Source organism: Apus apus, chromosome 4, assembly GCF_020740795.1.
Source record: "Apus apus isolate bApuApu2 chromosome 4, bApuApu2.pri.cur, whole genome shotgun sequence".
NCBI lineage: Eukaryota > Metazoa > Chordata > Aves > Apodiformes > Apodidae > Apus > Apus apus.
This window is the reverse complement of record NC_067285.1, coordinates 6,238,978-6,264,360: the sequence shown is the minus strand read 5'-3', so window position 1 is coordinate 6,264,360 and position 25,383 is coordinate 6,238,978. Positions and strand designations below refer to the sequence as shown.

Below are 25,383 nucleotides of genomic sequence, written 5' to 3'. Positions count from 1 at the left end.
GAGCCCCCCGGGCAGGCGGCACACGCCCGCAGCGCTCCCGTGAGCGCGGGCACCGCCCGTGAGGCCCGAACTTTGATTAGCTTTAGATGACGATAATTAAGCTGGCTTCTGACGAGAGGGGCCCAAAGCAGAGACCCCCTCAGCGCCTCGGGCACCCGTGGGAAGCCACCTGCTGCACGGAGCGCACGGAGCGTGAGCTCAGCTGAGGGACCGCCCCGAAAGGAGGTGGCAGCGGGGGCGGGACGGTCTCTCCTTCCCAGTGCCGCGCGGCAGAACAGGAGGGTGGCTCGGACTGGATGTCAGGACCCGCTTCCCGGCGGCCGGGCTCCCCGGCCCTGGAGGGAGGGCTCCCAGACCCCTGGATGTGCTGCTGAGGGGGGCGGCTCCCGGCTCAACCGCCAGCGTCCTTCCGGCCCGAACCGCCCCGTCCGCGCCTCCCGTCCCGCGCGGCGCGTTCACCAGGCTCGGTTTAGCCCCGCACGACTCTACCCGAGGTGCTGACGAGCCCACCCCGGGTGCCGGTGCCGGCGCTTGGCGCGCCCCGAGCGGAGCCGCTTCTCCCCCCCTCGCCCTCCCCGCCCCGGCGGGCCTGGCCTCTGCGGGTGGGTCCCGCACGGGCCGCCCCGCGTTCGGGTCCCATTCGGGTCCCGTTCGGGTCCCGCAGCCCCGGGGTCCCCGCGCGTGACACCCCCCCCGCCCCGCGCCGCCGTCCCCGCCCGCACGTGCCGCCACACCTGCGCCGCCGGCGCGTGCCCCGCCCCCCCACCCCCCCCCCCTCCCGGCTCGCTAGCCAGCCAATCAGCGCCGGGGGCGCTTGGCCGGTGGCCAATGGGAGCGCGGCGATCACCGCCCACCCCTCCTCCCTCCCTCCTCTCGCCCCCCCCCCCCGCCCCCGCCCCCTTATTTGAGGCGCCTCGCGCGGCCGCGCGCTCGCAGAGGCGGGAGCGGCGCGTGACCGGAGGTCCAGGGACATCCCCCCCCATACACACACACACATACACACGCACCCCGGTCCCGCACACCCGCCCCGCACACCCGCCCCGCCCCCGGGGCAGCCCCCGCTCCCCATGGCGGCTTTCCCCGGCGCCCAGCTGGAGCCGCACCGGCACCGCCCGCCCGTCGAGTGCCTGCCCGCAGCCCGCTTCGGCGGCCACGGCGCCTGCGGCAACGTCTTCAACTCCTGGAACGACTACCTGGGGCTGGCCACGCTCATCACCAAGGCCGTCCGCCCCGGGAAGGGCTTCGGCGCCGAGCCCCCCGCCGTGGTGGTGGCGGCGGCCGAGGAGGAGGAGGAGGAAGAGGAGGAGGAGGAGGAAGAGGCGGCGGGGCCGTACTTCGAGGGCGCGCTGGACTTGCACGACCTGGACCTGTGCGGGCATCATCACCACCACCACCACCACGGCGAGGGGCTGCTGGAGGAGCGCTTCGCCGACTTCAGCCCCTTCCCCGGGCGCGGCGGCCCCGCCGCCGTCCTCTTCGACTGCTCCGGGGAGCACCCGGGCCGGGAGGGCTCGGCGCACGCCTGGGGCGGGCTGGTGGTGGCGGGGAGGCTGCCGAGCCACCCGCGGGCCGCCTCCCGCCTGCTCAAACCCGAGCTGCAGGTCTGCGTCTTCTGCCGGAACAACAAGGAGGCGGTGGCTCTCTACACCACCCACATCCTCAAGGGACCCGACGGCCGCGTCCTCTGCCCGGTGCTGCGGCGCTACACCTGCCCCCTCTGCGGGGCCAGCGGCGACAATGCCCACACCATCAAGTACTGCCCCCTCTCCAAAATGCAGGCGGCCAAACAGCTCAAACACGCCCGGACCGCCCTGGGGAAGAAGGGTCGTTAAGCGCCGGGAGCCCGGGGGCGGCCCCGGCCTCTTCCCGCCTCTCCCCGCGGGGTTGTGGTTGTCCGTCGAGTGGATGGCGGGTTTGTCCTTTCACACGTTAGTACGTTGAAGGCGGGGACTGGCGAGCAGGACCGCCGGGCTGGTGGCCGGGCCGCCGGGCTGGTGGCCGGGACGCGCTGGCCCGCGCGGGGACCACCGCGCAGCTTAGATGCACTGTATTTGTTTATTGTAAGGAAAAATATATATATACATGTGTGTGATTTTTACGGAAACGGATTGACGGCGAGGTCTAACTGGGAGGGGCGTTCAAGCGAGCACCGGGCAGAGAGAGGGGGCGGTGGGTGTCCCCGGGGCGCTGCAGCGGGGCTGCGCTGCCCTCCGCTTCCCCCGGGCTCTGCCCCCCGGCCCAGGAGGGGGGAACCGGGGGCAGCCGCATCCCCAGCCGCTCCGAGCCGTCGGGGGGTCCGGCTGGTTCCCAGGGGAGCTGTCGTCTTGCTGTTATTAGCCGGCTACTGAATTGGGGTGCAACGCTCCGCGCTTCTGGTCTTAAAGTCAACATCCGAGTAATTTCCTTGGCCGACCTTAAAACCGGGAAGCAAATCGTGATCAAACCCGTCCTCAGTTATTCACTCGGTAATTAACGCCCCCTCCTCGGCATCGCAGCATCCTGCCTGGCACGATGGGAGAGCAGAGCCGTGCCCCGCCGTCACCCTTCAGCCGTTCCAGAGTGAGCACGGACGGTCTCGCAGATCTCCGGGTCTGATAAGCGGCTTTAAGGAAGATCTGAGAGGAGAAAGCATCAACGTGCTTGCTGGGAAACACAGAGACTCTGGGCTGAGACGCAGACTGAGCCCCTGCCGCTGATGGAAAGGCAGTAAGTATGACCGTAAGCTGGATGCAGCTTGTGTTTGTGGTGAATGGGGTGGTGAGGGAAGCAAGCTGGACAGAGCAGAGAGCTGTGACCGGAGGAGGACAGTGGAAGGGGAGGTTGCACGTTTTCAAGAGCTGAGAGAATGTGGCTTTAACTGATTGCAGGATGAGAGGGGTTAACCTGTGTGGTTAACAAACATCCTTAGCACTTCATGGACTTCACAAAATATAAGATAGATGCTGAAGACCTGAACCCTAGGTGATGGCAGTTCCTTGGTACCAAGTATCTTCTAGTCCTCGCGAGATCAGAAATTGTTTTTACTGTGACTGTTGGGCAGGAGAAGGAGCAGCAGCAGGTTTGTAGTTTGCTTAGGAGTCCTCTGGAGCCAAAAGGCAGGTGCCCAAGTTCTCAGTGCAGAAAGGGTCAGGCTGTAGAGGACTTTTACCAGGGGCATGGGGGTGTGCTTGGTCTGCAGGGTGGTCCTGCCAAAAGCAGGGAGGTGACAAGAGCCTTGTGCAGGAACTGCTGGGGCACCACCAGGAGGATGAGAAAGGAGATGGGTCCTGACAGAAGAAAGGGAGCTAGAAAGGTGAGGGCTGACACAGGTTTGGGTGGGTTCCTTTTGATAGGCTGCTCAACAGCCAGGGAGATGGGGCAGAAGAGGGGACAGCAGGACAGCAGAGAATGGAGCCAAAACATGTGCAAGGTGGGCTAGGGAGGAAGGCCCAGGGTTCATCATTGGTGACTGCTGTTGACTCACAGCTGCAGCAATTAAGAAAGAGAAAATGAATTTGTGTGGAAGCCTTCTCTTAAATCTTCATCAAATAGCTCCAAAGATGGTGTCAAGTCTAATTAGCAAATACAGCAGGGCTTGCATGAAATAGTGGCTGCAGCTGACCTTGTGGCAGCTACCCTCTCCTTGTGCTAAGTAACATCTTGTCTCTTGCTCCATGGGGAATGCCCCAAGGGCTCTTCCAAGTCATCAGAAGTCAGATGTGTTTGGTTCTGTGATGCCTGGTCCACACAGGCTGACTCTATTCACCCCACATTAGAATCAGGCTTGAGTGTGATGCTGTGGGAAGAGTTTTCTCCCGTACTTTTGTTACCTCCTTGTGGAAAGTTTGAAGATCAGTTTGTATATTTGAATGCAGCTGACTTGTCACTGGACACAAAAGCAAGACAGATCTAAAAAAAGCTTTCTCAGGTGTTCTCTGGGGGATGGTTCTGGCAGGGCTGGAGCCTTTGCGATGCAGCCACCCCCTCCTGACCCGTCTGTACATTGAGCTACAGTGTAGCAGCAGCCCTACTGCACTGCCTGGAAATGCACCAGGTCCCTGCCTTGAGTGGCACTGGCCTTTTCCTGTGCCTGTTTCTTGCCTCTGCCTGTGTAAGAGGAAAACGGTTGTGTCCAGAGCCTCTGCTGCTGCCTGTCCCTCCTGGCTCCTCTCGTCCTGCACGCATACCTGCATCTTGCTGTGGAAAGGCCAAGAGCTGCCTGTCATGCACACAACATGGTGCTACAGACCTGATCAAAGCCTTAACAGGTAAGGCAGTAGAGTAGCAGCTTCAAAAGACCAGTCGGGGGCAAAAAAAATCAACCCTCAAACTCTTCCAGAGAGGAGACTACAAGATTCCAAATCAGCAAAAGTCAGGCTGAGAGCCAGGCTCTCCAGTTGCTTGACATGGTCATTTCACAGCACGACTGACCTTTCAAACTTTTGCAAGTCAGTGTCCTTTTAAGGATGTTTTGGTGTTTTGCTTGTTGTTTGCTTTTTTTTTAAGTAAGCTGCTGTGATGTCCTATACACCAGCACACTCCTTGTGGCACTGAGTAGGCAGAAACATGCTTGTTCTTGGTCACTCCTAAAAACCTTATTACAACAGATAGTGCTTACAGCGTCACAGAGTGTTGCTTTGATTTGTTAACTTACTGGAGGTAATTTATATTAGTAACTTAAATCCTAAGTAGCTTAATCAGAAAGCTACCAATAGCAGTGGAATAGTTTGCAGACTCTCCATCCTACCATAATTAAATGCATTAATAATTCTGTTTAAGAGCTGGACCAGACATTTCAGCTCTAACTGGTTCTGCTGTGGCAAAATAGGAAGGGTCAGGAGCTCCTGTTATGCCACTCAGGGACCTACTTCTTGCCATTCTGCAGTAAGCTACACAGGATGGGTAGATCACTAGTGCCTGAAGAAGAGGTACATTTTGAACCTGCCATTTCCCTGACCTTGACTTTACAGGCTTACACAGTTTAACAGTGCCTTGTAGCTACAAACGAAAAACTTGCCTAAATGTAGCAATTCCTGTCAATGACTGCAGCCCACAGATATTAGAACAACAAAGATACCTTTCATTTACAGCAAGACAAGACTCCTGATGCTCTTCCTGTTGGAGATTGTCTCCTGGCTGTCCACCAGCCCCCCTGCACCCTGCTTGGTGTCCTGAGATACAGTTGTGGCTGTGCCCAGGCTGGATCTGCACCACTTCATTCACTGCCCTTTAGAAAAAAATTAAAATGTCCATGCCCTACTTCTGCTGAGCTCTGACACTCCTCAGCTGGGAGTCAGTCTCTGGGCTGCTTCTGGAGTAGGAGAAAAACTGGACTGTTCATACATGATCATCTTGCTCTGCTCTTGGACATTTGTTTTGATTGAGCAGAATTTGCATCCATTTAACCAGCAGCAGCCCTAAGTTCTGCCTTCTATATGCCTATAGCATGTGACAGCATAAGGTTCATGGAAATGTTTAGCTGAGCATGAATCAATCAAACACAACAATGCTTGACAGGTAATTCCTTTGACCTCATCAATGTTTCCAGGTTACCAAACTTTGCTGAAGTATAATTATTGCTGTAGATGGAGGTTTTAGCTGTTGGCCTTTGGTCAGTGGTGGGTTTTGACGACTGTAGGTAGCATTCTGTCTAAAATTATCAAGCAGTAAATTAAACACACTGGCATGTCTGTGAAACTCACGTCTTGCAGATGTTTTCTCAAGCTGCCCAGTCCTGAGAATTTTACACGTGTTGGCAGCATTATCACAATCTCAAAGAGTGGAACTGAAGAGCACAGGTTTGGGATCACAGCTTTAGCTGGGGCAATGGTCACTAAAAATGGCTTCATTTGGATAAAATTAAAAATATGACTGGAGGTATAATTGCTCTTTGCATCTCCCTGGTGACTGGAAAAAGGCAAATGTTGAACCCATCTTCAAAAATTGTCAAAAGGACCACCTGAGAAACTACAGGCCAGATGGTGTCACTTCAGCCCCTGGGACAATTATGGAAGAAGACATCTGAGAGCATGTTTTTGGGCATATGCAGGAGAAGGTGACTGGGAACAGTCAGCATGGATTTACTGGGGGTAAACCACACCTGACTCACCTGCCTTCTACAAAAAAATCACTTTGTTGATGGATGTTCTTCATTTTGACTTTTGCAAGGCTTTCAACATTGTCTCATACAATATTCTTGTGCCCAAGTTAGAATGTCACAGCCTAGATAGCTGGACAGACAGGTGGGAGAAAAAGTGGTTGGATGTTCAGGCTCAGCATCATGGCAAATGAGCTGGACTGCACCTGGAGTGGGGCATCACAGGAGTCTGTCCTGGGCCTGGCCTGCTGCCTTTCTGCAGGATCTGGAGGCAGCAGCAGGGTGCCCTGCCAGCAGGTTTATGGATGACACCAAACTGGGAGGACCAGACAATAAACTTGGGGCAGGGCAACCAGCCAGAGGGACCAGGACAGGTTGAGAAAGGCAGAGTCCTGCACTACCAAGAAAGGAGCCCTTGCAATGACAGACTGGGGGGTGGCTCAGATGACTCCAGGGACCCAGCAGGCATACAGCTGAGCATGAACCAGCAAGTCTTGGGCTGTATAAACAACACTGCAGCCTGTAGATGAGAGAAGAGAGCATCCCCCTCTACTTGACTGCTGCATCCAGTTCTGGGTCTTGCAACCGTGTCCCCCTGGACAAGGACATTGCCAAATTGGAACAAGCTCAGCAGAGGGCCAGCAAGATGGTCAGGGGCTGGAGGAAAGGCTGAGGGAACTGCTTGTTCATCCTGGAGAAGGGAAGGCTTCAAGCAGTGCAACCACAGCCAGCCAGTGCCTACTGGGAAAATGAAGTCAGGGTTTTCACAGCAGTGCATCAGCAGAAGGATGAGACAACAAGTCAAAAAGAGAAAGGGTTGCACTTCACTGTGAACAGCCAAACAGTGGAAGAGGTTATCCAGTCTCTGTCCCTGAAGCTTTTAAAGATCACGCTGGAGAAACATGGTTCTGAGTACAAAGCCTGACTTCACAGCAAGCAGCTGGACTGGTGAGCTCCAGGCATCTGTTTTAACAGGAAAAATCCTGTAATCCCTAGGACACAGAATGTAAGGTAAAAAGGTAACTGTAAGGTAACAACAACAGGTAAATGAACAGCAGCAGCACCCACTATCCCAGATCCAGAAAGTGCTCCCTGTGACTGGAGAGCTCCCACACTCTAATTCCATCTTTATAGGACTGTATGAGGCACAAAGAAATGGGTTGGTTTGTTTAGAAAACACTACTGTTCTGCAGGAATTCTGACTCAACAAGCAATGGAAGTGACAAGCTCCAAAGGCACAAAGATCTGGCCCTCAGAAGATGACTATAAGAGCAAGTTTTTCCTGAGGACTAGGACCTGGAAAGCTCAGGAAAGGACAGGAAAAGGCCAAGAGGAGTATTACAGCTTTTGTTCACACACATTTAAATTAAACCAGGTTTCTCAGGAAGAAACCATCCCAGGTGCTCTCCCCTTCCCCTTCAGCTGGTACAGGAACAGGAATGTGCACAGGACAGAGTTGTTCAACAACTGTTCTGCATTAACAGACACTACAGGAAGTTACTAAAAAGTCAAGACACTGTAGCAGCTAATTCCTTAAGTTGTTTATTTATCATTGAAGAAACACACAGCAGCAAGTTCTGTGTTGGCTTCAGTATGACCAGCTAGTTCATCGTTGTTACCACACCCCAAAACTGAAGTCAACACAGCCATTACCACAAATCACTTTTTTTGGAAAGGGAAAGAATTGACCCTGAAGACAAAGAATTGGGGGAAAACTCAACAGCTTCTCCAAAACCACACAATTTAAATATGACAATATTTATAAATCTTTGAAAGGCATGAATTATCCAGTGATGGAAAAAGCAGTTGTGATATTGGCAACAGAAAATACATAGCCATATGCTTACCAAAACACTGAAACTGTAAAAGCTTGATGTTTTGTGGTTGTACACTGCAGCAGTATACATTCCTGGAACAAGGACTGCAAAATGGCCTCATAGGCATTTTGTATTCAAGTAAACCTACAGAAAATATCCCAGTGTAGCTAATGCTCATCATGTTTATTATATTTCATTCAAATGTAAAGAACTTACTGAATTTAGATAGTGATAGAATACATCTCTCAGAAACCCACCTGCCCTCAAAATGTACCTAGGTAAAAGAGGGCTTTTTTTCTTTTTTTTTTCTTTCTTGGCCAATTATGGAAATTAGCTCTGCTTTTTCAATAATTCCACTGTGTGAACAGAGGCGTTTTCAGATGCATGTTCTGTGATGATAATACCCCATTCCAAATTAAGGAAGACTAAAAATAAAAAGGTCAGCCTGTTTTGGTGCAAGATAGAAGCATTACTCAAGACAGCTGTTGGGCTTGCTTCTTTTTTATTTTAGTAACAAATGACCCATGAAATCAGCATCATTTGTAATTTCATAAACTGGCATTCAATTTCCAACCTTCTGCTGTGAGTTTGTGCATGATCAATCTATAGGAGTAAGTAATTCAAGCTCATGCTTTCGTGTTACCTCAAAACATTTGTTAAAGAATTCCAATTCAGAATGTTTATAAGCACAAATATAATCCGCGGATTCGATCAAATCAAAGCTAAAACATTGGTTAACCTCTGTGACTTTCACTTAGCGTCGTACAGTGGTCCACCCTTCTTCATCTGTCTCATTTTTAGTACGGCGAACGGGCTCACGCTCCTTCTCTGTTTTCCAGGAACCTTTCTCCTTCTCCCCATCTCTGTCTCGATCTTTGGATGCTGGTGAGGGAGCAGAAGCTGGAGGAGCAGCAGGAGCAGGAGCTGATCGCCGAACTGTCTCACGTTCTTCTCCACGTTCTTCTCTCCTGTCGTCGGCGCGCCGCCAGGAGCTTGCTACAAACACACATAGACAATAAAACAACATTTGTTTGTCATGCTCCACCAGCAGCCTCCAAGGGTTTAAACAAATGTGCCCAGCACTGACAGTCTGATTTACTGATTCTCCCTCTTGCCAAGAGGGAATATGATGGTGATAGTCAAGTGCACAGTTTCATTTTATAGTAAAGGAATGAACTGGAACTACCCAAGCCTCTTTTCAGATTCAGGATTGTTGTGAACAACCCAAGTTTCACCTTTTAAACACAGTAACTGCAATAAGAATGTTCTATTGATGTACATGGTTTTATGATGTAAAAATATATTCTTATATTGTTATTGGAATTAAAAGCACAAAAGCATCTCCTTAGATGTGACTGAACCTTGAAAAAAGAAAAATCCTAACTTAAAAACACTCGTGGAAAGTGTTTAGGTGTTCACTCTCAAAAGACAGTAAATTACTCTTCAGCCTGCTGGAATCAAGAGGTATTATCAGCACAGGATTACACGACTCCCTTGGTAGCACCATTCACCATCCTTTGCTGTATCAAAAATTGTTCATTTCCACCAGGACATTAAGAATTCTCCCCCACTGTTTGTGACCAAACCTGTGTCAAACACCAAACAGTCAAATAGCAACAATTCTTGATACATTAACACCAATGATTCTCCACCTTGAGACCCCTCAGCCTTTGCACCAGCAGAAGTCCCATGTGATGTGTGGGGTCCCAGCCTCCTCCCGTGTCCAGGGACCCCCACGCTAGGGGCAGGGACCCCATGGGATTCCGAGTGGGATGATGTGGCACCTCAGGCTCAGTGTATTTGCTGTTACTGTACTGTTAGAGCACAGCAAAGGATTAATAAATGTACATAATCAAAACAGGTTCCTGTATGTATCATAGAATCATAGAATGCCAGGTTGGAAGGGACCTCAAGGATCATCTGGTCCAACCTTTCCAGGTACTACTCTAGTTTATATGACATGGCTCAGCAGGTGTTTGTCAAAATCAATACTTGTAATAGTGTGACATCCACAAGACCTTGTTTGAAAATTACTTTCTGGGATGTCTACCTTGGTAATTGAAGTGCAAGAATTTCATTCACCCTGAACATAACCCTACTGTGAAAACTGCACTTAACAATCTTACCCTTCTACTGTGGACGTGAGATGCTGCCATGATGGAGAAGAGTACAAGTCAAAAAAGTTAAGATTCAAGGAAAAAGTGTCAATCCCACTAAAGCTTCTTTCTATTGCTTTGCTTATGCAAAAGGCATTTAAATGGCTGAAAATGTAACCTCCTCCCATTTTACAACATCCTAGCACTGTCAGGGTAACTGGAGGCCCTACAATGAATATGGGCTTCAGGCACACTCAAACAAACATACGTTCTTCGCGGTCAGATCTGAGTGGTGGTCCTCTTCTGAGGGGTGGCTCTCTGTCATCAGGACGGCGGTCTCTCATGTCACGACCACCTCTGTCCCACTCTTCACGACGACTTGAATCTCTCCAGCTAGAAGTTTCCTCAGCTGGCCCTCTTCTCCAGCCAGCATCATCCCTTTTGCCATTCAAAACATTAAATAAGATTAAATGTTATGATTTTACCCCTGCTATAGAAAGAAGGCACAATAAATCACATCACAGGTATTTTCAGGCCCAGTGGGTCTCTTAACATACTGACATACTTCCAAAACCTTTTCTGTTCTTCTGGAGCCCAACATGAAATTATCTTGATTCAGGTTAAAAAATAGTAATAGAAGAGCAGTAAAGCATTTTGGGATTCTTTCTGTAAACAGTTTAAAATGACAAATCAAAAAGCCCCCAAAATGCCACTAGCCATTTACTGCCTGAAAGTGCTTCATTTCATCAAAACAAATCACTGCTCCTCTCACTAGGCAATGACACAGTATTTCCTTATCAGCAGGGCACTTTTAAAAAAGAAACAGCAACGTTCTAGACGTATTTCAGCAGAGAAGCCAAACCTGGGACGCCTGAAACGATCATCTCGATCAAAATCTCTCTCCCTGTCAAACTCCCGGTCTTTCTCATTTTCATCACGATCTTTGTCTCTATCCCATTCACGGTCTCCTGGAGGTCTCGAGTCTCGAGGAGGCCCCCAGCTGTCTTCCCGAGCCTTTTCTCGTTCTCTCCATCCTCCTGAAAGCAAGAAACACTGTCAAAGGAATGTGTAACTGACCTCTGATCTCTCTGTAGACAAAGAATCCATTACTACCCTCAAAGAAACTGGTTCTTCAAGTTTCCATCCCTGAGGATCCAACCCAAGATGCTTGTAAAAAGTGTGCACTCTGAGTGGGAGCCAGAGACAAAACACTGTAGAACCTGCTTCATCTGCAGACAGTGATATGGGAGGTTCCTGCTTTTTCCTGAAACAGGAAAAAGGTGAAAGCTTATCTGGAGTGCTGGTATCAGATTTGCTTTAGGCTTGGATTACAGAATTAGTGCCTACTTTATAAAGTTGGCATGGCACATAAATCTGAACAGGAACCAGGAAATCAAAATCACATCTACCATTTAAACGTCATCAACAGTTCTGAAAAGAATCAGAAACAGTTGCAGCAATCATCAGCAAGACAGGATTTTCAAAAAACAGGTAGACACAGAACCAAAAAAGAAATGATAAAAACAGGAATATCTTTGTACACGTAAAAAAAGCTTATCAAAACCAGGCCCATTGAAATGATGTATTGAAATCCTCTTTAGGAGGAGGTTAATTTCAGGCACATAGAGGGAGCAAGGAAATAGATCAAGGTGTGCTAAACTAGTGAGAATGTTTCTCTCCCATCAGAGCATTCCAACTTGTGTATCTTGGTTTTGCACACAGGTAAATTACCAGCACACTATGTGACCTTTAGGTGTCTTCCAGGCAAGGAACAGACAGAGCTACATTTATATATATACTTTTTTAAATTAAGCCAAATCAAAAGGTTTCCTTACATCAAGTAAAGGAGCGTCCACATTAGCCAAATTAATTCAGATGTTTTCAGAATTGATTCTCCCACCTCTGGCACCAAGCACATGCTTTGGAGGTTACATTATTATTTATTGTATTTTACCTGGTTTACCAAATGGTCTCCAAGGACCTGGCCTTGCATCATCACCTCCACGCCACGGACCCCTGTCATCATCTCTCCTGGAGAGCCTGTCATCATCTGCGCTGCGCCACGGTCCCCTGTCATCATCACGCCTGGACATCCTGTCGTCGTCCATCCCCCTCCTGGGACCTCTGTCATCATCCATGCCCCTCCTGGGACCCCTGTCATCATCTGCAGCCCGCCAGCTGCTCCGGTCATCATCCAGCCCACGCCTGGGTGGCCTGTCATCATCCAAAGCCCGCCTGGGTGGCCTGTCCTCATCCAGCCCGCGCCTGGGTCCTCTGTCGTCATCTGCTGCGCGCCAGCTGCCTCTGTCATCGTCTAAGCCGCGCCTGGGTGGCCTGTCGTCATCCAAAGCACGTCTGGGGGGCCTGTCGTCATCCAAAGCACGTCTGGGGGGCCTGTCATCATCCATTCCACGCCTGGGACCCCTGTCATCATCTGCAGCCCGCCAGCTGCCTCTGTCGTCATCCAAAGCACGCCTGGGTGGCCTGTCCTCATCCAATCCACGTCGGGGCGGCCTGTCCTCATCCCCTTCACGCCTCGGAGGCCTGTCCTCATCTCCCTCACGCCTCGGTGGCCTGTCCTCTGTTGGTTCCACAGAAGGACGTTCCTTTTCTTCCACAGCACCACGCCGTGGCAGATCATCCCCTCGCCGGGGCAGATCATCCCCTCGCCGGGGCAGATCATCCCCTCGCCGGGGCAGATCATCCCCTCGCCGGGGCAGATCATCCCCTCGTCGGAAAGACCTGTCATCATCTCTTGGTTCTCCTCGACGCCAATCTCTATAAAACCATAGGGAATGAGGAAAAATCAGATGATGACACCCAGAAAAGCTTTACATATAAGACTGGCAGTATCAAACCCCTCAAGGTCGTTTCTGAGTGCATCCACAACGTGTGGTTGCAAACACACAGAGCTTGCAGGTTGCAAACACACATGCTCTAACCACCTTCATTGCCAGGGGAATGCAGTAAGTCACCATCCCTACAGTTTCAGTAAAGTCTGAACAGTTTATTGTCTCTTTCAAAACTACACTTTGAAGGGGGTAGCTAGAGTCCCTTGCTGGCTCTCAGCTGCAACACAACACAGAAGTATTTGGGCTTCTACATCAATCCTCATCTGACAAACTCAGCTAAATCTCAAAGAACCCGCATTAAAAAAACCTCACAATGATCAACTAAGTATCCCACTTCTCCCCGTGTCTGCCAACCCCACAGTCCAATCCCTGTTCTCCGTCTCTGGCACAGTTCCAGCCCTCCAGACTGGCAACACTTCCACTGACAAGCACCTGCAACTAGATTCAGCAGGACAACTTAATAAGCTCAGGACTCTATGCATGGCTAGTCCCTGACAGCAAGCAGGGTGCACCAGGCTCTGGGAGGCTGCCACTGCTTGCATGGACTCTCCTTGCTAAGATGTACGTGGGAAGTAAATAATTGGTGGGAATTTTCCCTGGGCTATTGAGTCATTGGTTCATCTTTGAAATAGGTTTGGATTTGTGTCACTGAAACCACCAGACACTACTGTACAATGGTTAAAAAGCCTTCCACTCTTGTCACTTCTCCAGACAGTCTGTTTAGTTTAATGTCTACAGGACTTTACACGTATTTTTAGACATTACTGCTTAGCTTTGCCACCAAATTAATTAATTTCAGGAAATTAACTTCCTAAGCTAGCTCCTTGGCAATAAAAATAAGCAATAGTACATCATAGAGATGTAGTGGTACCTGCTTCTTGGCAAAAGAAGAAAAACTACACTGGAGCTGAATCTCATGACTTAAAAAAACCAACAGAACAAAACCGTAAAAAAAAATAAATTCCCCCACAAACCAAAGCAAAACAAACCCCACAGGTTTAGAAATCCACTATGCTACTAACATGTAAACAAAATAACAGCAATGACTTGCTACAAAACAACAGATGTAGGACTCCAAGAGGTGAGAAAAAGAGGCAACAGTTTGTGGCAACTCTGCATCTCAAGAATTTTGAGGACTTGTGAGCGGACTGATTCCTAGTTTTGGAAGAACACAGGAGAATGCAATTACTACTGAGCTGTGAGATAAAAACAAGACATTGAGATTGCCAACTTCCATTTAGACTCAAACTGGATCATCTTCCCCTTGGAAAAACCTTATTAATTTCAACTATTACTATGCCTCTTGTTTTTTAGTTTTTTTCTCCTTTAACAATTTCCGTACTCGTAGCTCAGATTTTGTCCTTTCCCTCATAGAAATCCCAACTCCCACTTTAAAAGTTTACTCAAATTCAGAGTCAAAGAGCATCTGACAAATGAGTAAGAACAGGAACACTCAAGAATATAACTGAATGGCAGTCACTGGTAGTAATGCAATCCAGTTCCTATTTTTTCACCTGTTCTTCAATAGCTTATAAAACCCAACACACAGGTCTACAGGAGCAGAAAACATGGAGACAGCTTTACCAAATCAGAAATTTGCTTGAAAAGTTCACATGATGGTGTCTACCACTGTTACAGGTTTATAGCTTCCCCCCCATGTCTTTTAACTCAGACACAAATAGCAGAGACATAAAATAGACATCAACTCCCCTTTTCTACACATTCTGGCTTTTTAATATTTCTTGGCCATAAGCATAGAAGCACTTGTTGATCCCCTGGGACAGAACTGTGGCAGCAGCAACTCTCATGAGCTGAGCTAGGTATGACGTTCATTGAAGGAGCAAAGCGAATACCTACAATCTAGTTTTACCTCATAATGAAGCCACTAGCTGTCCAAGAAACAGAGAGCCCTTGCTGGACCTCTCTGACTTTCTGTTGTGACTGGAATCACGGGATGGACAAGACTGGTAACACTGGAACAGGCTGATCACGGGGAATCCAGCACTTGGGGATTGCTGCACAGTACAACTGGTTGTCCTGTGACTGTAAGGACCTGTGTACCAATATGGTTTATATGCCAGGACTCTGCCATTTCCATGAGAAATTGTCTGGGAGACAAAACTGATAGTTTCTCTCCTTGTGCTAGCATCCCTAAGGACTCTTTAATGCATTTATCCAACAGCTGTACTTACAGCTAGATACAAGCTGCACACTAAATCTGATGCTCAGCTCTCCCTGTTACTGCTTTTATCACTCAATTCAGAAATACATTTGGAATAACTTCACTCACAGCTAGGTTTGTACTGCTGTCTTTGTATCCAACACACCTCCCCTTTAGGGTTAAAATCCATCTGAAGGTAGACTAGGGCCTACTGAAGAATGCAGCATTACACCTTTCTTCTGCAATTATGTCTGAGCATCATGACTATTACTTTATTATTTCCTAAGTTCAGCAAAATGAAAATAATTGAGAAACACTGCTTTACTAAAAATTCTATTTTGACTGCTATCAGTATTTCCTCTCAGTATTCCTCAGTACATTCCTTTTAGTAAAAGACAGAAGCAAAGTCTTACCAAGCATGCTACATAATAATCCAAAGCATGCCTAATTTTAACTCCTCAGCAGTCACCCACCTCAATTTCTAAAAAAGTTGAATGGGAAATGACTAAGATACTTATTCAGAAAAATCTCAATGTTATAATGATTCAAAAATGAATATGGGTCACCTGCATCATTATATTGTGGAAACAAAATTTCACATTGAAGCATACAAATAGATGCATTAAACACTTCTGCAACACCCAACAGTTTCATCCAATTTTTGATTTTGCAATTCACAAGAAGGTGGATCACTACCAAGAATGGCAACACAGCTTTCAAGGAAAGGTTGAAAGACTTAATTTGTTTACCAGAAATCATACTCTTCAAATATGTTAGAATAAATTACTAGAGAAGGAAGCACTAAATTAATTTGCTTCCACTGCAGTCACAATAAGCTGTAATGGATTTAAATTGCTGCACTGGAAATTAAGGTTAGACATTTATAAAAATCTGTCTACCTGGAAGGCTAATTAAGCATGAAACACACTTCCAAGTGGAACAAGCACTGCTATCTCCATCAGCACAGGCATTTACAAACAACTAGACGTGCACCATCAGAAATATTTTAGATACAGCTCATGGTGTTGCTGAGCAGAGGGATGGAGAAATGTTAAAGATCTTATTTTCTACAACTGTATTAACAGTCTTCATTATTAGTGAACATACCCAAAACCCCTAAAATATACAGGTGTGTACAAGAAGCCTCTTTTCATTTTTTCTTAAAAATTGCAAAGTACCTTCAGAATACTCTTCCTTCAGAAACCCTTCCTCCTCAGTTCAATGAATTCTTTCAGAACTTAGTTTTAGTTCATGGCACATGTCTTCTGCTCTCTGACTAACTCTTGGACTGGAATAGTTTTAAGACTCTGAATTTTGACTTTACTGTTCTTATCTATTACTGTCAATTTTCTAAATGGCAAATCTCAAACAGTTTCATCATCTAAGAACCCTGCACTTGTTTGTCATCCTTTCCCATTCTGTACTTACACAACTAACACCAATGTTTGAGTGGGACAGAAATTTTTAATTTAAGAAAGAAACCAGGTAAGCAAGTTTTTTATCAGATGTGAAGGTGTTTGCATCTCTAAGCTAAACAGAACAGGAATGTTATCTGAGTGCAGTTCCAAGATAAAACCTCTCTTCCATTCTGAGATCCTTACAAAGCAATTTTTTAATAGAAGCTGACTTTCAGAGATGTAAAGGCATGAGATATTACCAGTTAGTGCTGCTTTAGCAGTAGCAATGAAAAATGAGCCTACACATTTTGAGCCCAATCCAAGTGGTACTTAGTAACCCAATGATTACCTTTCCACTGGTGCTCGTCGCCATTCAGATTCTGTCTCACCACCTCTTCTCCAGGAACTTTCAGACTCCCTGTCACCCCAGCGAGATTCCTGTATTTCCAAAGAAATTAGGAACATTCTCTCTGGATACTTTAAAAAGGAAATTTTCAACATCTAATTTACTCCTTTCAGAGCACACTATGTAATTTTAAAATTGGACTGTAGAAAATACTGAACTATCAGGAGTTAAGAGTAACTGAGGTATGGTCTTAGCTGCTTGACTTCATTGCTTCTGGCAGAGTTTAAAAAAACAATAATATGGTTCCCTTTGGGCCACATACTTTACTAGCAGGGTAGAATATATGCAAATACACTAAAAGGTTTATGGACAAATGTATAAACAATAGTTACAGTGAGTCATAGCTACCACCTGTTCACACAAAAAGAGGTTCAAACAGTTCATCTTTCCTACTGCTGAAAGACTGTAGGGATAAATTAAAAACTTGTTTGTTTTTGTGCCTTCTAATCAGATCAGAAAACGTAACTGAGTAAAATGAAGGCTCTCTGCAGCAGAGACCATTTTGTTCTGGGTATCTCACTGCACAGGACTGCTGAGGTATTTATAATTCACACAGGTTGCTTGGATGGGGGGCAGAGCAATGAAAATTTTTATTTATTTTAAATAAATGTAAAATGTCTCTGCCCACTGCTGGACAAAGCCAAACCACTGAAACTATTTGTAACATAACTGTTTATTCCTTAATTTTACAAGAAGCAAATTAGGTAAACCATGTGAAATATGTGATTTCATAAAATCACACAACCGTAGTAGTTTCTTTGGTTTACTTGATTTCTGAGCTACAGATTGCAGATCCTGATAGTGAGCTGTAACTAAGTGACAACAAGTTAACTATTTATTAAATTAGCCATTTATGCTACAAGAAAAAACCCCAGAACTTCAACCTATGATTTTGCAATGCCATCATCTTCCCAATAAACCGTGAAGAAAGAGAAGTAAAAAGAATACAAACTTGCAGGTACTGCCTACCTTTCTTGAAAATGGGTCATCCAGACCTCTCCTTTCCTCTTCTCGACGACGCTCTCTTTCTTCTATCTCCAGTTCCCTTTGACGTTTTTTCTTCTCCAGTTCTTCTAGTTTTTTGACACGTTCCTGGTATTCCCGCTGTTCCTGCTCACGTTTCTCACGCTCAATGCGTTCCTTTTCCTCACGCTCTAGAGCCACAAACACAAGTAGAACATTATCAGTATCAATCCCATTACTTTCCTGTATCCACAGAAAGGTTACGAAATACAATCTCTCCCCCCTTGATTCCTTACTAACAAACACAACAAAAAAAATACAGGCATTTCACAGGATGCCTTTAACTAACTATGGAAGCTGTTTTCTGGAAATATCCTAACTCTGAAAGCAACAGGAAAAGGAACCCTGATACACCTATTGATGTGACATCTTGAACAACAGCTAGGGAGAAAGAAAAGAACATGTTCCAATACCTGTACATGTATTCGATGTACAGATCACTCATCTGCCAGCTAAGATACTGGTAATTATCTCAAGCATGGTAGAATACCCTTCACTTAGAAAAGGTCAAGCAAAAGCAACCAGCTAGCAGTGTCAGAAATGTTATATTCAGGACTGCTTGGGTTTTGTTTGCTTGGTTTTTAAATATTGTATAATGATGAACTCTTGACACACAAAATTTTCATCCACCAAGTGACTACTTGGGCAGAAATTCACCTATAGGATGCCTACCATCTCTTCTAAAGCCTTGAGATAGGGTACCAAAAAGGCAATTGACAAACAAACAAACGTGTGTGAGTCACAATTCTTGAGTTCTTCATCTGACACCAGTGCTCCCTTTCTGTACTCTTTAAGATGTGGTTCAACAAGTGGACAGAACTCAAAACTAAATGAAAAATGTAGCTTTGGTTTTAGTCATTTGCCTCTCTTACATTATCCCCTCCTTTATTCATGTGTGGGAGAAGAAGGGGACAGGAAGTATTCACTTCCTTTCCTTTTCCTTCCTCCTAAAAATCTTCACCTTCATCCCTATGCCACACAGGTAAGCAGTTAGAAGGTGCAGTAGGTGAAATGTCAAGGCACACTGTCTAAGTCTTCACCACTGACTGAAAGTGAAGAGACTTCCTCCAATATTGTGAAAGAGGGAAGCCAGAAGTCAGCTGTGTACACATCTGGAAGGCGTGAAGGATGCAGAGGATAAAACAACCACACTCTTGATTATACCTTTAAGCAGCTGCTCCTCTCGTAGCCTTTGTTCCTCCTCCTCCTTTTCCCTGTAGTACGTGATGCGTCTCTCTTCTTTGCGCTGTTTCTTGCGCTCCTCCAAGCGGTTCCGCCTCTCCTCTGCCAGCCGCTCCTGGAACTGCTTCAGTTTGTCCTGAAGTGCACACAAAGCACATGAAAACACCACAGCTGCCATGTGGAAGAGCTGGACAATTGCGCACGTTGCTAAATAAAGCTGCCCAGAAACACAGACCAAACCGCAACATACTAACTTTGCTCCACGGAATAACAATTCTTCGCTTGCCCTTTCAGCCTTTTCTGCAATACATTTCACACAAGGGAACACACACACTCCTAATTAGAAGAAAGACAATCAGCATGCACAGTGTTGGTCCTTATCTGCTTTTTCATTCATTACCTGAACAATTTACCTCTACCTAAAATACATTACCTTAAATTACGTATATTGTTGCCAAGAATCCTATGCAGCTACTTAACATAATACCTCTTTTGCCCTTCTTTTTTTTAAGAAAGAACAACAAAAAAGCAGTTCTTACTGCAACACAGCCAAATAATCCAAGCTGTAAAAAGCCTCAGGAAATGTAATATTTTTAAAATTAAGATCAAGAAACAAAGGCACAATTCCTTCCCTGCTCTCATGGTCTAATTTGTTATTCAATTTTGAAAACATGAAACATAACTTGAAGTTCCAAATACTTGGACTATTAAAAAAATTCCCAGATTTAAACAAAAATATTTAAAAAAACTACAGAGACATACTTGTATTTCTCAGAGTCAGTATTATTGTCAGTATTATACCATTTTTGCAGTAAGTCCAAGTACCTGCATAGATACAGCAGGCTGTTCATATGCCACCCAACAATCTCTTACTTGTTGCTGCACTGAAATAAATAATTTACATATCTTTTATTTTCCATATAAACTATTCTAGAAGTTGTCAAAAATTCTAAGTGATAATGTCTAGGAATGGGTGCAAGAATTGTTTTTTTACAGTCAAAGTAGAAAGTACACAATTCCATAATTCGGAACCATTCTAAAGAGTAGCTTGTTTCTAGTTTTCATTAATCCCTGGATCACAAGTTTAGTTCCTCACTTCAGTTTTATTACCATACCATATTTCATGTACCTCATAAACTGTCCTTCGGGATGCTTTAAGCCTGGCTTCGAATAAATCTCTATCCTCCAACATCCTTGAGAGCCTGTTCTTGTGCTCAAGGGCTTTCTCACGCTCAAGCTGCAAAGTAGTGATCTGAAAAAGATAATACACAAAGTATTACAAAGCAAAATCTTACTATAGATTTATATTCAGTCTACCTCAGCCACTAGAAAGAGAAATTATCTTTTCCTCTTCCAGATCCAAGACAGAAGATCCAAGACAGAAGATACTGCTGTGCATTAGGCACCATGACATTGAAAGCTAACACTTCATTCTTCTTATCAGGTTTTTCTCTTCTTCCCTTGGGTTGAGGTGAGGAAAACAGACAGCACAAAAGCCACTGTATTTAATTCATCACTAATGAATTATCACCTGAACAAAAAATTCTTACCCTTTCTTCTTCCTGTTGCTCCCACAGCTCCATATCATGCACTCTTTGCTCCTCATAGGCAGTCTTTATTAAAGGAATTTCTTCTAAGCGCTTCGCTCTTTCAAAATAGTCAATCTAAACAAAGATAACAAGACGCCTTCAGCATGTCATAATGCAGAGACCAAAGGTGGATTACTCAATCTCCAGCATCCCCAAAAGAAAACCCCAACATCTGAAGACTTCTCCAAAGTATCTGATAGATTATTGTTACCTAAGAGCAATCGTGTTGGACCACATCAAAGGTCCAACTAACCAAGAACCTACCTCTACCACTGGCAAGGAAGTGCACTCCTAGGCAAGCACAAAGAATAGAGCCAGGCATGTGTACAACACTCAGCATCCTCAATTTTCAGCTCCCAGCACTTCTTGTGTTGAAGGTAAGTTTGGAGACCTTCATTTAATATGCAAAGCTAAAGACACGGGGATTTTTCTTTCCACTTTCTCTACACAAAGTATTTTATCTCTGTAAACTTGATTCAAAGACTTTTCCTTTTACCCCACAGCTGCTAAGTCTTATTTGGTGAAGACCTTTGTAAAAAGCTTTTTGGAAAATCCAACTTTGTTATACCAGCCAGACCACCCTTACTCCTTTGTTTGTTCTGATAGCTTCAGAGAACTCTAAGAGGAAGCCCTGGCTTACAGTTCTTTTATAGAAGTTGTGCTGACCTTTCAGAGAAGATCACATTTACCCAGGTAACTACCAATTCTGCTGTTTCATTTCCTGCTACTTAGCCCACTGTGAGCATCAGGCTTACAGGCCTGCAGCACAGAAGAACCTCACTGGAGCCTTTTTAAGTCACTTGACGCTTTCCAGTATCAAGCAGTTTTAATTTAACTGAATTACCAACTGTATCACGTAACTTCTGTTTTGTTCTCAAATACTGTCAGCAGTCCTGGGTGAGTTTCACTTTGCCCAGGTTGTAAATTTCTATTTACCATGACAACATGTTCCTCACACTTTTAAAATCACCCAAGTATCAGGCAGATCCTATTCTGCCATCTAGAAGGGCTCCAGCAGTGGAATTACCTCTGCTTCAGTGAGGACTAATTACATGTAGCTTAAATGTGGCCTCATCTTTGGTGAACATTTAATCTTCTCTGAACATTTTCCAATTTTCCAACATTTTCTGAACTTTTCCCTACTAAAACTAGAATTCACAGACAGGTTAAGGGTCCATTTTCAAATCAACTGTATTAACCAGAACATATCTGTGCACTGGTACAAGAAACTCTGTTGTGTTTTTAACCCATTTACCTTTTTTTTTTAGTTTCATACAATAACATTTCCAACACCAATATTACATTTATGTGTGTGTGCATACGTGTGTGCATATATATCAAGAGTTCACAAGCACTAACTAAAGTGTTGTATAGTCATGAGTTTGTGCCCTTCCCACTCAGTACCTTTTTCTCCTGATTCTTCAGTCGTTCCTGAAGTTCCTTCTTTTCTTTTTCAAGCTGTTCAACTTGTTTAGCCATAATGAAGTCAGGATCCAATTCTTCAAGATCCTACAACCAAGTAAAGTTATCAATACGAAATAAAGCAAAGATTTTTTTTCTGTTACAAATGTGGTCTGTTTAATTTAGTAAAGCTTCTCTGAAGTTTTCCCCTTAATTTTTAAACTGAATTGCTTTGGAAACAATCTCAGTTTCTTCTCCTCTCCTCTGGGTAACTTGTATTTTATTTTTAAAAACTCTTGTATCTTGATTTTCAATTGAGAGACAGTCCAGATACTACAAAATTTGATCTGCAGGCCTATTTTGTATTTCAGATATTGTTCAAGCAACAAGGTAGAGGAGGGGGGGAAAACAAACAGGTGGACTTAATTCCTCCAGGTAAAAAAGTCCTATCCAAACTCAGAATTAAGGTTTACTTTCACTGTTGAGCAGATTAAGTATTAAAAGTATCAGACTCTCATTTTTAAGAGAGGCTGTTTATAAGACCAGTTACAGTATAAAACTAGTAAAGAACCTGAAATTCAGGCGACCTAGCAATGTTACACCAAAAGCATAAAAAACCCTTGAAACATCACCAATAAGTTGTCTACCTCAATATCAATATCCTTAAATGCTTTGGCTCCCAGTTCAGTCTTCTTAATCTGCTCCAGGCGCTCACGAACGGTCTTCTTTTTGATTTGTTCATGCTCCTGCAGGATCCGCTCCTTCTCCCTTTCCTTTGCCTCCTGGCGCAGCCTCTCTTCCTCAGCTTTCCTGACTTTCTGTAATTCTGCTTCACGTTGTTCCAGTTCTTCTTTTTCACGCTGAATGTTCAGACTTTCAAGACGCTCTTTCCTTTCCTCTATCGTCTGACGACGCGCAAGAATACGCTGATGCTCCTTCCTTGAATTTTTTAGGAAGGCAGTGACCGCCAGCTGATGTTGTTCTTCCTTCTCTTGCTGAATTTAAAGAATAAGACAATGATGTAACAGCAAAGAAAACTCAAAATCAGTTTCATTCTCCAGACTTGCCAAGTGCATGGAACTACAACTGTCATGGCAAATCTGACCACTCAACCAAGTGGCATAACAAGGTAGCACCACCTGACTAGAACCATCTGCACATGGAGACAGTTGTCTGTAAAAGACAACATTCTGCAACACATCTTAACTAGGGCAGCTTCAGGCTTTTTTCTGTCCAAAAATATTGCACACCCATGTACTACTGATATTTAGGGCTCTAACTGAAAGGAGAGTCAGGGGGGAGCAGCTATGTCTATCTCTGCATGTGTTAGCAAGTGTAGCACCACATGTACTCTATTTCACCAAAGCTCCTTTCTTCTCAAGTTTAGTTTTTTCCCAAAGACACTAACCTAAGAGAAAAGTATGAGATTATTAAAAAAAACTATGGTCTCTCAACAAGGTGGGTAATAATATTGTATATAAAACCACTTTAATTAAATAATAAAAGGCACTAGATTTCTAGCCACTAGCACATAAGACTATTCTCTAATATTCTTTGAGCCTCCTTCTAACCACCCCATCTTTCTCCTCCAGAGTACCTTTACAGTTCTTTGTGGAGATTCACTCTGCACACATGAAGAGGTGTAATTGTGCCAAATCAGGGAGCTGCCCATTTTAATCACTCCAGCAGGCAGCAAAACGTGGCAGCCCAATCAGCTCCCTCCACTCCCTCAGTCATGCTGCTCTTGAAATGTGAGCCAGCTCAGAGGTATTTTTAGTAATTTGTCACTTCTAGGGCATTCAACAAAAACAGTGAAGCATCCATGCTTTGTTGCACATCTGCAAGCATTTAAAGATAAATGGAGGTGCCAGAAACACAAAAATGAAAAGGTTTAGATTAATTTAACCATTTTGTGAATTTTAACAAAATTTGTCAGAAATTAGAAGTTTTGAAAAACCTGAAAAAAGGACAAGTTTCATTTGAAAAGCAAAAGGAAAAAGAGTATCAGCTTGTTCTGTAGCTTGTCTAACCATACAGATCCACACTAGAAGTGTAATTCCTAGCATTTATGACTCACTCAGCTAACTACTAACGTTGTCAAATATTTGTCATTTCTATCTAGGAAGGTACAAATAAAGCATGTTTTTTCATTCAAACTGACAATCCATCTGTCTAATACCAACCACTAATCAAATCTTTATAGGAGAAAACCTGCATGGAAGTATTTTATCTTAAACACTATAGAACAGCTAACGTATGTTCAAGCTAACATAAGTAAGCTAGCAGTAGGAGTCATGATTCAGTCCTACTTTGCATGTTTATATTTCAAGAATATTACTTAGTATTTCAACCTGTATAAAGAATCTAACATGGAAATATCTTGCCACCAACCTTTTTTCCATATGGAAAAATTACGTTTGCTAAGAAATCCTTCATAAAGAGAAATTACCACGTCTGTTTTTAAGAGAAGTGAAGGTTTAAGTTGCCACAACCAAAGCATGCTGGCAATCTGAGGGTGCTCTACAACTTGCTCCTACAGGGCTCTGGAGAACATGAAATGCGACCTCATTGGTGAGTCCGACCTTGAAGCCAACAGTCCCAGTGGTGAGAACAGGGAGTGGAGAAGGACAGGTCAGTTCTGGAGTCTGCAGGATCTTTTGTTTGTGTTTTTAGATGCCCTTTACGAAGTTACATTCCAGGTTCTTCCCAACAGCAGTTTCTCCAGGCAGAATGAAGAAAGGCCCTTGGATTTTTCAAATATGCATGCAAAATTTTAAACAAATCCTAGGTCTGTCTGGAGGTCCATTTTATGGGTAAGTTGTTATCCAGTGTATCCTACACCTGATACATGCATGCAAGACTGGCAATTTAAACCCAAGCTTCTCATGTACATTTTGACAGGATATTAGTTATGACCAAATACTAAGTGACTTGAGAATTATTTATTCACAAGCACAAACAGCTGACTACCACCAGCCTGAAAAAAATGAAATTGAAAGGTACACCTAATCTGAGAAAACAGATTAGAGAAAAAGCTTATGTATAAGCTTTGGTATAACATTACCTTACTTTTCTACTTAATCCACTTGCATATAAATGGAGCCCATCATTACTGGCATATTGTGTAAGAGATTGTTACCACAATGCTCTGAAAAACAGAGCAACACAAATGTATGAAAGCATGAATCTCTACCTACTCAAATCTTTGCAATGGCATGTTAAATTAATCATTAGATAGCTCCATGCCTTTACTATGTCAAGGAAAGGTAAACCAAGTAACTCCCTGGTGTGTATGATATCCTGACTTCAAAACAGGCTTGTCTTGCTAAACCAGACAAGACAGACCCATTACAACAGGTATGTAACAGATGCAGAAGGATATT

At 44.9% G+C, this 25,383-nt stretch overlaps 2 protein-coding genes across 3 annotated transcripts in view; one reads left to right on the top strand and one right to left on the bottom strand.

The window, feature by feature from the left end:
• Positions 1-1,067: 1,067 nt before the first annotated feature.
• On the top strand, positions 1,068-8,813 carry NANOS1 (nanos C2HC-type zinc finger 1). Its single transcript, XM_051617003.1, has 2 exons — positions 1,068-2,706; positions 8,733-8,813. The coding sequence occupies exon 1, from the start codon at positions 1,068-1,070 to the stop codon at positions 1,830-1,832; it is 765 nt and encodes a 254-aa protein (XP_051472963.1). The 3' UTR covers positions 1,833-2,706; positions 8,733-8,813.
• EIF3A (eukaryotic translation initiation factor 3 subunit A) overlaps positions 7,603-25,383 on the bottom strand; it is a 31,902-nt gene continuing 14,121 nt past the window's right edge. Inside the window, exons 12-23 of one of the 2 annotated variants that reach the window (XM_051617002.1) lie at positions 22,648-22,995; positions 22,004-22,108; positions 20,561-20,674; positions 20,140-20,262; positions 18,993-19,146; positions 17,775-17,959; positions 16,749-16,837; positions 12,504-12,767; positions 11,944-12,473; positions 10,852-11,026; positions 10,258-10,427; positions 7,603-8,889 (exon numbers count right to left, since the gene is read on the bottom strand). In XM_051617002.1, coding sequence (XP_051472962.1) covers positions 8,648-8,889; positions 10,258-10,427; positions 10,852-11,026; positions 11,944-12,473; positions 12,504-12,767; positions 16,749-16,837; positions 17,775-17,959; positions 18,993-19,146; positions 20,140-20,262; positions 20,561-20,674; positions 22,004-22,108; positions 22,648-22,995 — 2,499 coding nt within the window. In that variant the 3' untranslated portion in view covers positions 7,603-8,647. Of the gene's footprint in view, positions 8,890-10,257; positions 10,428-10,851; positions 11,027-11,943; positions 12,768-16,748; positions 16,838-17,774; positions 17,960-18,992; positions 19,147-20,139; positions 20,263-20,560; positions 20,675-22,003; positions 22,109-22,647; positions 22,996-25,383 lie in introns of both variants that reach the window. The other variant, XM_051617001.1, reaches the window with a different exon arrangement.